Genomic DNA, 12,355 nt, shown 5'->3' on the forward strand with positions numbered 1-12,355 from the left:
GAGAATTCTTTAAAACCCAGTTTTTAATAGCTTATTTTTTCTGCAAGTGCCAGTGATCATTTAAAGACATTACCTCTAATAAATATGCATACTACTCCATTTTTTTAAGTTGCCCATTTAAAACACTCCTTGAGATCAAAGTTAACACATTGTTTACAACAATTCAGATTCAGCAATTGGAGGTCTACAGGGAAGGAACCTTTCCCCACTTACCTTTTTATTTGCTTTAGTGCAGGGGTGTCAAACTCAATTTCATTGAGGGCCGCATCAGCATTGTGGTTGCCCTCAGGGGGCCAGGTGGGTGTGGCCTGGGTGGGTGTGGCCTACTGGGTGGGCGTGGCTAAGGTACGTATGGCCTACTAGGTGGGCATGGCCAGCTCTACATCGTTCGCATCAAGGGTGCCTATGGGGGAGGAGTGGGACAGATCTGAGGGTCTCTGGCAGAAGGAGGGTCTCTGGGCCAGGGCCAAGGCAGTGGGGGCCGTTCCCTCACTGTTTCCAGGATGGCTTCGCGGGCCGCATGAAACCACTTCGCGGGCCGTATCCGGCCCCCGGGCCTTGTGTTTGACATGTCTGCTTTAGTGGAACTTGAAGGATTCCAGAAAAATACTTAACATTTGTGTTGTGTATTATTGATAATAGATTTGACTTATTTATCATATTAATATTTATCACTTTTAAATTCAGATATTCAGATTTGAGATAATAAATGTAGTAGTAAATACATTTTACCCTTTGTTGCACTGGTTCAAAAGTTTAGTTAGTGTGTTCTTTCTTATTAGATCCAGATTAATGTTTTTGCTTCATTTTGTTATGCAAATACAGCTAATCTATTTTTATACAAAAACATATTGTTTTTATGTTAAAAAGCAATTAAGTATCATTTGGTTACTATAATATAAAAGGTGTCCTGCTTCCCCTCCTGTTAGGAACAGGTAAAATTGGTTTTAACTCCAAGTTGATATAATCAGCTTCAGGTCTTATCTGCTAAAATAACCATGACACTGATTCAGTTCTTTGTGTGCCAAGGACACCATCCATGCTGTGGTATATTGTACCTGTTACACAGCATTGTTCAAGATTACAACAGTGCAGTTTAAAACTTTTTCTTGGTCAAGAACATATCCAGGGAAACATTCTACTTCTTCAAGAGTTCTGAGTATACTATTTGTTCTGCTAAAGAGACCTAGGTACTGCATGCAATTCATAATCCTAGTTAGATTCTGCAGAAGATGCTCCCCATATATGTTCTATATCTCTAAACCTCCTCAGCATTGGTATAAACAGAAAAGCAGAGTACAAGACTTGCAATACTGCAAGAATATTACAGTATGGGATGCTTCCACTTAAAATACAAGCCAGCAAGTCATGTCCTTTTCTGGAATATTCCATTCCATTTGCTTCTCCACTCTTCTTCCTCTGCGCCCCACCACTTAGATCTTCAGCAGGCTTTGATCATTGAAAATATTCTCATTGAGTTCATTACTGTATTTAATTTTCTCCCGCTCTTTAAAAAATGTTTTCTTTAAAAATGCCTTTTTTGATACTTTGGCAAATCTTGGGATCTCCCCAAGCCTACTGATATTTCGTTAATGTTTGTAAATGATGTCATTTTGGTTTCACAAGGCACAGAATGAGTTTTCAATTAGAAAAAAGAATTCAATAAGTTGATTCAATCATTTATTAAAAACAAAGGTTGAAATTTAAGCATGTACTTTAAATGTAATTGCTTGTATGGATAGAGAGGTAGAGCTTTCAGATCTAGGCTGCAAATTTAAAGTTGTCTTTATCTCTTTGATGCAATCTATCGTTTGGTGGATTTTTGCATCCCAGTTCTGTTGCTTTTAAGAAAGTGGAAATTCCTGTAATTCTGTAAATATAATTAATTTAAAATTGCATTAAAACTAGCTAAAGGCCAATTGTCTAATTAGTCCAGTCTTTTGTAATTTCCATAATTGGGACAACACTTGTCCCTGGAAATACCAGCCAACATTATTTAGCAAAGCTCTCTGTATTACATTATGTGTACCCCCTCTACTTCAACATTCTGTGTCCTAGAGTGGTCAGCCCAAATAAAGTATTTCACAAGGAATGCCTCCTGAAGATTTGCCTTATAACTGGAAATGTAAATTGTCTTTGAAGAGAGAGACTTTAGTTTTTCTGTTTCATATAACCCTGAGGATCCTATTCTCTGTAAGACTTTTTAAGGTTTAAAAATTCACAGTATTTGTATTCTTTCCCAAAATATACTTTGTATCTTGAATCATTATCAATTGGTTAATGAGAATTTAAAAGGAAAATTTCTTGTCTATTCATTCTATTCATACAAATGTAAATTCTATAAACTGTTGTTAGATTCTTGGAAGGATTTATTTTAGCTATCCCCTGTTTCTACAGTATTTATAACCAGCTATCCATCTGTAAAAGGACAGTACTCTTATTCTGTTACTGTTCAGTTTCCACATAAGTCAGTGAGGAGCAGTTTGAAAAGCCAGCATTAAATAGTAGTTTAATATTATAAAGCTTAACTTGAGTTATACTTTATCATTTGGAGAATATATTTATTCTTTGAATTTATTTTAGCTACGAAACAGCAACTTTGACATAGCTATGTGGTAAGCAGTGTAGAGCTTGACCCAAAGGAAATTTTATCTTGTATCTAAATTTCAACTTCAGTATAAAATAAATTTAAACTGTATAGTAGTAAATTTTTATAACCGGCAAAAACGTAAAGCTCAAATATTTATTATGCCCTATCGTTGTTGGTCATAAAAAAGAATAGTAAATGAACTACTTTATTGAAAGGAACTTAAACTGTTACCATGCCAGCATACTTTGTTTTAATGAAGTGCATGTAGATTTTAAAAAGTGCTTTCTGCCAGGTAATTTTTAGAAATGTTTTGAATGCTGATTCTGTCTTACCCATACACGAAATAAAACTTTACTAAATGTAGCTGCAATAGTGCAGTTGCAATATTATAACATTTATGTTGTTTTCTTTTTAGACACGATCTTTGCTGGGTGTATTTGAAGAAGATGCTGCTGCAATTTCCAGATATATCAACCAGTTGTATAAAGCTATGCACCGAATTTATGATGCACAGGTATGACTGTAAAATGCAGAAATTAATTAACCTTAAATTATTTCTCCAAATTTTTATCACTGATACGATTGTACAGGTAGTTATTGACTTTTGAGCCCAAAATTTCCATTGCCAAGCAAGGCAGTTATTAAGTGAATTTTATCCCTTTTTATGAGATTTCTTGCCACAGTTATTAAGTGAATGTCTGCAGTTGTTAAATTAGTAGCATAGTTGTTAAGTGGATGTAGCTTCCCAATTGACTTCTGCTTCTTAGAAGATCGTAAAAGGTGACCATATGACCCCGGGACACTGCAGCCATCATAAATATAGGCCAGTTGCCAAGCATCCGAATTTTGATAAAAATGACCATGGGGGTGCTGCAACGGTTATAAGTGTGGAAAATGGTCATAAGTCATTTTTTTCCAGTGCCATTGTAACTTTGAACAGTCACAAAATGAGTGGTTGTAAATCTAAGACTATGTGGAACCAAATTTTAATTCCTGGGATTTTAGTAGCTGGTTGGAAGTATACGTGAATGTGGGAAAAAAAGAATGAAAAGAAAAAAAGAAATAACACTTTTCCTTTAATATTTCCATGTTAATTGTTTACAAATAACATGAATAAATAGCTTATAAGTTCTTCAGAAGTTTCTAACAAGAATATAGGTGTAAGGATTTTTATGCAACAATTTAAGTTATTATATGTATTGTATAATATGATTATGTTGGACAGATTCTTAACAAATCTTAACATCAAATTGGAAACCCCACCTTAAGCCTAACTGCAACAGTCTAATTTATCTCCTTGAGCAGTCAGGCTTTGTGATTGCCCAACAGGTAAACCAATCGATAAGGTGATTTATGCTGAATATATGTCCCAAGATATGTCATTAAAAAGGAAAAAAAATTCTCACAAAAAAAGCCTATTGTTAAGCTGTGTGCAAGTTTAAGATAATGTTGATAATTTGTGGTCTCCCTTCAGCTTCCTGCATGAAAACCTACATTTGCATGTATGTACTCTTAAAAACTTTCTCTCTTCTGCAAGTAATTTTGAATCTGCACAGATTAAGGATCCTACAGATATGCAGCACTTTTCTTTTTGCTTGTTGATTTTACTTCCAAATCTTTTAGTGCAGTTTAATTTTTGTTATTAGAGAGACTGCTTTATTTTCTATTAGGAGTAATAGGTCATTCAGAATTCTCAGAATTTGATTAATTTTTGTTTGTTTAGATCAGGGGTAGGCAACCTCAGCTCTTTTATGACTCATGGACTTCAACTCCCAGAATTCCTGAGCCAGCATACCTGGCTCAGGAATTCTGGGAGTTGAAGTCCATGAGTCATAAAAGAGCCAAGGTTGCCTACCCCTGGTTTAGATGTATGCTTACTGTTTTAAAAGTGTGTATGCTATTCTATGACTGTCTGCAATCATTCCACTTTAAAAATGGGAAATTACAATTGTGTTACAAAAGCATACACATTTAGTTAAAGAGACACTGTTTAACTCTAATTAATTTATTTTATATTGTACTTCTGTTGTCATTTATATTTGAAAAATCTTTTTAAAATCAGAATAAATTCTCTTTTTCAGAATGAACTCAGTGCGGCAACACATTTGACTTCAAAGCTTCTAAAAGAATATGAGAAGCAGGTAGAGTCACTTATAAAATGAAAATGCTGTGTTTGATCCAGGTTGAATGGGTTAATTACAGACTACCCTAACCTGTTTTTGCCTAGTTTGTAGCATTTTATATAAATTCCTCCTATATGTTTTAACAGTAGCTTAGCACATAGAAATTAAATTCATTTTTTACACTTTCTTATTCTTATAAGACCTCTTACACTTTATTTCTGCTCAGTTCTTATTACTAAGATCACACATTTTATCACATATCTATCCTGCAACAATCAAATGCCTCCTGGTAGCTTACAAACAAGTAAGACATTAAAACATGCATGGAGTAATTAAAACATGAGAGGTTTATCTATCTATAATAACACAAACCAGAAAATAACAAATAGAAATACAGAAAGGGGAAAACAGATGAAAATAAGTTGAAACTGCCATAAATAGACAAATGTTTTTTTTTTATCAAAAGGTCATATTTTAATTTAACACCATGATTTACTAGACTTTGTGGATGTGCGAATGTGTCTGTGAATGTGCGTGCACAATTTGCCTGGCCAACAGGTGTTTTCTATATCTTTTAAATATAACAATACGATATATATAAATTTAACAGGCATTAGTAACTTACAGTGCTCTGAGATTATTATTTTCTAGCAATGTTAAATATGTACATGTTATTAGGCCTTTGGAATGTTACTGTGTTTTTTAGAGTGCAAAAATCAATAAATATGGAATTTAAAATGGGGTTTTGTTTTGGTAGCGCTTTCCTTTGGGTGGTGATGATGAAGTTATGAATTCTACTCTTCAGCAGTTTGCCAAAGTGATAGATGAGGTAAGTCTTCCCTTCTAAAAATCTATCAGCCTATTTTCCATGGATGTAACTTTTATATCACTCCATTTCTAAGGACTGAACAGTTTACAGTATTAAAATCAAAGACTAAAAAACTGAAAAAATGCCATTATAACTAATCAATTTGAGGCTTCATTATTCAGGGTAACATAATCTTATTACTTCCCAAATGCTTTTCAGAAGATCCCTTTTTGTGGCTCTCAGAAAATGTTGCCATTCTGTATACATTGGGATAATCCATCCACAAAGTGACAGTGGAATGAGTAACAATGAGTAAAGGCTTCTACTTCTGAACTGTCCCTAGTTAGTACACAAGATGTAACTGCAAATGTATTTGCTGTTCACGCAGAACAGCATCAGTTCAGGAGGAGGGATTCGTTACATATCACCTCCATCTGCAGAAGTGTTGCCCCATACATGATCAAAGTTTTACTTAGCTTCCAAATCAAAATGCCCTGGTTCCAAATCAGTCTTAATAGGATTCAATCTGAGTCTCTTTCTCTCTATCCAGGTCATAGCAGACTTCGGGTACCTGGTCAAAATTTCTACCACATGCCTTGTCTGACTCAGAATGAAGATACATATATGGAAATCATCAGAAAATAGATGATATTCTACTTGTTAATGGATGACTTCTTCCAACAGCTTCATGTAGATATTAAATTGTAGGGAAAAGGATTAAACCTCTGGCACCTCCGAGGCCAAAAACCTGACTTTTCCCCAGTCACCATCACCAACTAGAATTGGCCACTTAGGAATATCATCCCTTCCATCCCAACAGTTGTAGTTGGTTGAAGAGGATACCATAGTCACAGCTGTTGAGAAATCCAACAGAAACAGAATAGTTGCACTATCTCCATTGTAGATTACCAAAGGTAATGAACGAGAATGCTCAATGAGATTTTGGTCTGATGCCCAGACCTAAATCTCAACTAAATAATTGTTTCATTCTCAGTAACCATGGTCCAGTAACTTTCCCTAAAAGGGAAATATGGAGACTGGATGACAAATTTGTCAGTTGCTAGGTGAAGTGATGATTTCTTGTGGCGGGGATACACTACTACCTCTTTCAAGACAGGAGCAATACTATTTCCTGAAGGATACAATTGCCATCACCCATGCCCAGTCTCTATCATCTCTATCATGTCTCAGCTGCTTTTACCAATCAGGTAGGGCAGGTATTTGATTCACAGATGGCAGATCTAGTAGCATGGAGGACTCTGTTTACCTCCTGAGGATCCACATGCTCAAACTGTTCCAGATAACTCCACAAGAAGACGTCTTTATCAGTTCCAAACAAACATAGTTCTATGTTAACCATGTCATTGCTTTTTTAATTTTAGGCTATCATTGTCACAAATCACAGTGAACCTGGGCCAGTACAAATGTCTTGGCCACCCCTGTTCTGTTCAAATTAATTGGAAGGTGATTGGTTATGCTGTAATCATGTTTACAGTCTTCCCACTTGTCAGAAAGAAAGCTGGAAGACTACCACTTATCCCCACTTCCTGAACTTTTGAATTTTTGAAAAAAACTCCTACAATGGCATGGTTAGAATTGGTTTCACCTCCAATAGGTTCAAGGAAATTGGATACACTGCCATTATTTCTGCCTCTTCTTCATGTTTTTGTGCGCCATGTGGAAGTTGAAAACAAATAACCAAGAGAAGGCCCATTTTTGAAAGCCTCTTTAAGATTTTGTCTTGATCAGATTAGATTAGATTAGATTAGATTTATTAAATTTATATGCCGCCCTTCTCCCTAACGACTCAGGGCGGCTCACAACAAAAAAATTTAAGAATGGAATACAAAATTTAAAAAAGAATTAAACAGTAAATGTAATAGATACATGACAATTTAACTCAATAAAAGCCTAATTTAAAAAGCATAGTCAGTCCAAACCCGCTTGTCGGAAAGTCCGAAGGTCAGGGGCCGTCCGCAACTCCGGAGGCAGTTCATTCCAGAGGGTCGGCACACCCACAGAGAAGGCTCTCTCCCTGGGGGGCGCCAGATGGCATTGCCTGGCCGACGGCACCCTGAGGAGGCCGACTCTGTGGGAGCGAACCGGGCGATGGGAGGTTGATAATGGCAGCAGGTGGTCTCACAAGTACCCCGGGCCTAAGCCATGTAGAGCTTTAAAGGTTATTACCAGCACCTTGAATCACACCCAGAGGGTAACCGGAAGCCAATGCAGCTCGTGGAGGAGTGGTGTAACATGGGAGTATCGAGATACTCCCATAAGCACCCGTATGGCCGCATTTTGCGCCACCTGAAGCCGGGTGCACTTCAAGGGCAGCCCCATGTAAAGAGCATTGCAGTAATCCAGGCGAGAAGTGACGAGGGCATGGGTAACCGTGCATAAGGCATCTTGGTCCAGAAAGGGGCGCAACTGGTGCACTAGGCGAACCTGTGCAAAGACCCCCCTGGTCACGGCTGTTAGATGAACTTCCAAATTAAGCCGTGAATCCAGGAGGACACCCAAGTTGTGGGCCCTTTCTGAGGGGGGCAGTTCCTCCCCCCATCAAAAGAGATGGAACTTGTTGAACCATACGAGATGCCGGTATCCACAGCCACTCGGTCTTGGAGGGGTTAAGCCTGAGCCTGTTCCTTCCCATCCAGACCCGCACCGCCTCCAGGCACCGGGACATCACGTCAAGGGCATCACTGGGTTGACTAGGGGTGGAGATGGAACAGTTGGGTATCATCCGCATATTGGTGATACCTCACCCCAAAGCCACGGATGATCTCACCCAGCGGCTTCATATAGATGTTAAACGAGGGGGGAGAGAACCGACCCCTGAGGCACCCCACAGGAGAGGGGCCTCGGGGTAGATCTCTGTCCCCCTGCCGATACAAACTGCGAACGGCCCGAGAGGTAGGAGGAGAACCACCGTAAAACAGTGCCTCCCACTCCCAACCCCTTGAGTCGTCGCAGCAAGATACCATGGTCGATGGTATCAAAAGCTGCTAAGAGGTCAAGTAGGACCAGGACAGAGGAGCAGCCAGTCCAGTAAACAGGTTGTAGCGTTCAGTTTATGCATAATCCTGTCCACTTCATCCAGAGTCACAGGGTCAAACTCATCCCAAATGATATCAAGACCTGCCCTCTCCACTCCGCCGGACTCCGCCCAGAGACATTAGAAAAGATAGTGAGCCTTTTGGTAACTCATGGGGTGAATTCTAATAATTGTCTGAATTAGGGAGTTACAATATAACTAAAAGTTTATGTTTTTTGCTGTAATGTTAACCATTTCAGGATAAATTGTCCAGTAAGCACAACATCCTTTCCCCTCATTTAAGTGTGATATGCTTAAAAAAATATTGCATTATATACAATGGTAGGCCAGACCGAAAAGAGAGAAGATATGACTGCTGGAACTCTGCTTTATAGAGTATAATAGCAGATTTTTGAAAGCTTATCAGAATTTCATTCTGCTCCTCTTAACACCAAACAGAACACAGAAAGTCATCTTGAGGGGTTTCCCCCCACTTCTTCCTTTCCAGGAAGTTCCAGACTAAGTTGACATTTACTTCATAGTTATTGCATTCCTTCTTCAAGAGTATCACCATACTTTTCTAAATTATTATGAGGTTTGGGCCCCATGATTTTTCCTTTCCTTTTTATAAGAGACTTCATTTTTTAGAAGTTTTCCGTTTCATAGTCAACTGGATGGTCCGCACAAACAAGGAAAAGCCCCATCCACAGGATGCAGGCAGCACACAAAACCACGCACCCTCCAGTCCACAGAAAAACCTCTCTCTACGTAACTGGTCCCTGGTGCCCAAAAGGTTGGGGACATCTGTACTACCTGTTGATTTCCTTTCAGGAATCAATTTAAGAACTGGTCTGTCACCTTTTATATTTTATGTGCCAATAGCCTAGATTCCTTTTACGCAGGTTTGTTTTGTTTTTACACTGTTTCCCAGTGACTAACAAATCTAAGCATCTCCATCTGGAGCCATCCTGCCATAATTGAATTGAGATCTCTGGGCTCTGCCTATCGGGTTGGGTGCACACATGGAACAGACAGCATTTCTAAGACTGTTCTCTTGGTATTCCTGGTTTTGATCTTAATTTGGTTTCCAGAACTGGCTAATTATACATTCCAATGTCACTGCTGCTAGCATGGCTGTGATTGCTGCCTCTTTTGCATCATTATCAAGTGGCTTCTACAGGTGACATGTGATGTCCACAACCTTCACACCATGTAAACTGTCAGTTACACTAGGTAGACTAGGCCATAACATCAACTCTACAAGAGAATAAGAATTATATTTTATTGAGATAGGCTATAATAATAAAATCTTGCAAGCTTGATTATATTTTACTTCCTTTTCTTTCTATACTTCAGTGAATCAGGGAAGAGCTTGCCTGGTCCTCTTCCAAATACAATCTTGCTTCCTAGGATTTAAGGAATGTTCAACCCTATTTGCTTATATATTAGTTCTTGCATATTGCTGTCAAGGTCATCTCCCTTTCTCTCAATACACTGATCCCAACAAACCATTTTTTGAATGGCATAATCCTAATGGCAGGCACCAACCCTTTCTCAATGGGGATATCAAAATGCAGACATATTCTGCCTAAAAGTTAGGATTATAAACCAAAGTTATCATGGTTTGTCATATTGGCTTCTTTGGGTCTTATTTGAATGTAATAAATTATTACATCAGGCTAAACTAATGCTAAACAATATTTTTATCTACTTATGCAAAAAAGAACAGATATAAAAATGCCAGGCTCTGCTGCTTCTTTACCTCATGCTTCAATCAACATTGTTAATATATATAACAAGAGTGAAATATGACAAGTGTTTATATTTTTAGGCAACATTGTGTACTTAATTGTTTTTTTCTTCTTAGCTCAGTTCTTGTCATGCAGTACTATCAACTCAATTAGCAGATGCCATGATGTTCCCCATCACACAGTTCAAAGAAAGAGATCTAAAAGGTACAATAATTGTTGTTGCAAAGAACAGATTGCTGGACAATGTCTTATATAACAATAGTTAATATTTATTTCATTTATAGTGGCCTCCTGAAGTCTAATGCAAATTTAAGAACATTTGTCTCATTGAAAACAGTTTTAGGAAAAAGGGAATGATAAAAGTTAGAGTGTATAAGTGATTGCTCTGCAGAAGTTGCTGAACTACAACTTCCAGCAGTCTCAAGACAGCAAGACTGATAATGGGAGATGCTGGAAGAAATAAATAGTGAGCAGATTTGGAGTGGTTACATTACCAATCCCTATGTCATGTCTGTGTCTGTCTGTCTGTCTATCTCTCTACCTATATCCATCCATCCATTTGTCTATCCATTTAGGGACTGAAAAATGGGGTAAATAAAATAGACTAAGTGGCCCCTTTGGTGGAGGCATTTCCATCATTGCTTTTGGAAAGAACTGTATTTCCTTGGAAAGACTGGTACTCAATTTGGGGGACTCTCCTGAACTCCCAGCTGCTGCTCATCTGCTATGCCCAGGTGAAACTTTGCACAGGTTTATTTTGTGTGACACTTGCATCCTTCCTCAACCAGGAGGCCCTTCAGATTGCCATTTATATCCTGGTTTCCTCAGGATTGGATTATTGCAGTGTGCTCTATATGAAGTTACCTTTATAGACTATCCAGAAACTACAATGGTTACAAAAAGCAGTGACACAAACCGTAATAGATATCTCATGTTACACCCATATGCACAGACTGCAGTGGTCAGTGGCTTTCTGGGGGCAATTCAAGGTACTGGTTGCCACCTATAAAGCATAGGGTCTGGTTATTTGAGGGACTTCTTGTTTCCAATTATTATTTATTTTGTTAAATTTATTTACTGCCTATTTCACAAATAATAGTCAATAGGCTATTGTTGACTTACAACAATAAAAATGAAGAAATGGAAAGAGTGTTAACAGAACAGAAGATAATAGAACAATAAAGTAAACAATGAAAAAGAACACAAGAATATATCCACACGGTAACCCCCCTAAAAAGATGAAAACCAGGGGCGGGGGAATCTGTCTCTGCCTGTCCAGTGTGTTTGAGCAGAATGGAGTGCTCCAGTCCCTTGAGTTCAATGGAATTGTACACTTATGTATTAGTAATCTCTGTGTATTAATCCTCTTGAAATATGAAACTGTAATCCTGTGTATGTTTTACTGAAGTAATAGGGTTAAATTTGAGTAGAATTGTACTGCTATTGTGTTTTGACCTATGGGATGCATTTAGTTGTTAAAAATTATTCATGTTTCTCTGCCCAAACCGTATGAATCTCTCAAAAAATCATATAGTTAGGTTCTCCCACTGCACATTTACTATCGCAAATGACGTGGCATTTAAAAGACAACCTCTGACTTTGAGGAAAGGCTTTTCAGAGAAGTGTAGGAGAAAACAGAGGAAGAAACAGCTCAGCCATTGTATATAATCCCATAATTTTAGGGATTTTTTTTTACTACAAAACAATTCATGTGGTCCTTGAAATGCAGGCCAACTGAAGACCTATAATAAATAAACCAAGTCTTGTTCAGTTTACATTAAAACAGTAGAAATACAGTAACACTGCACATTTTCTTAAATTCATTTCAGAAATTCTGACTTTAAAAGAGGTTTTTCAGATCTCCAGCAATGGTAAAGTATGCTTTAGAAATTAATTTCATGGTTTATTTATTTGTTGTTGCATGATTATAATAGTATAAACAATAAAGAGTAACATTTTATGAAGGGACTTCTGTTTCCAAAGACTAATTTTGCTATTTAAAGAAAAGCTATTTTTCAATCTAAAAATTAAAAGGGAAACTAATCCTAG

The 12,355-nt window shown here is 37.6% G+C and overlaps 1 protein-coding gene across 2 annotated transcripts in view; it reads left to right on the plus strand.

Moving 5' to 3' along the window:
* The window catches only part of APPL1 (adaptor protein, phosphotyrosine interacting with PH domain and leucine zipper 1), a 46,820-nt gene that overhangs the window by 1,635 nt on the left and 32,830 nt on the right, over positions 1–12,355 (plus strand). For both annotated transcript variants that reach the window (XM_081318080.1, XM_081318081.1), the window contains 5 exons: positions 3,006–3,104; positions 4,672–4,731; positions 5,471–5,542; positions 10,423–10,510; positions 12,136–12,177. In XM_081318080.1, coding sequence (XP_081174206.1) covers positions 3,006–3,104; positions 4,672–4,731; positions 5,471–5,542; positions 10,423–10,510; positions 12,136–12,177 — 361 coding nt within the window. The remainder of the gene's footprint in view (positions 1–3,005; positions 3,105–4,671; positions 4,732–5,470; positions 5,543–10,422; positions 10,511–12,135; positions 12,178–12,355) is intronic.

The sequence above is a fragment of the Vipera berus genome, assembly GCF_964194415.1.
Source record: "Vipera berus genome assembly, chromosome: 2".
Lineage (NCBI taxonomy): Eukaryota > Metazoa > Chordata > Lepidosauria > Squamata > Viperidae > Vipera > Vipera berus.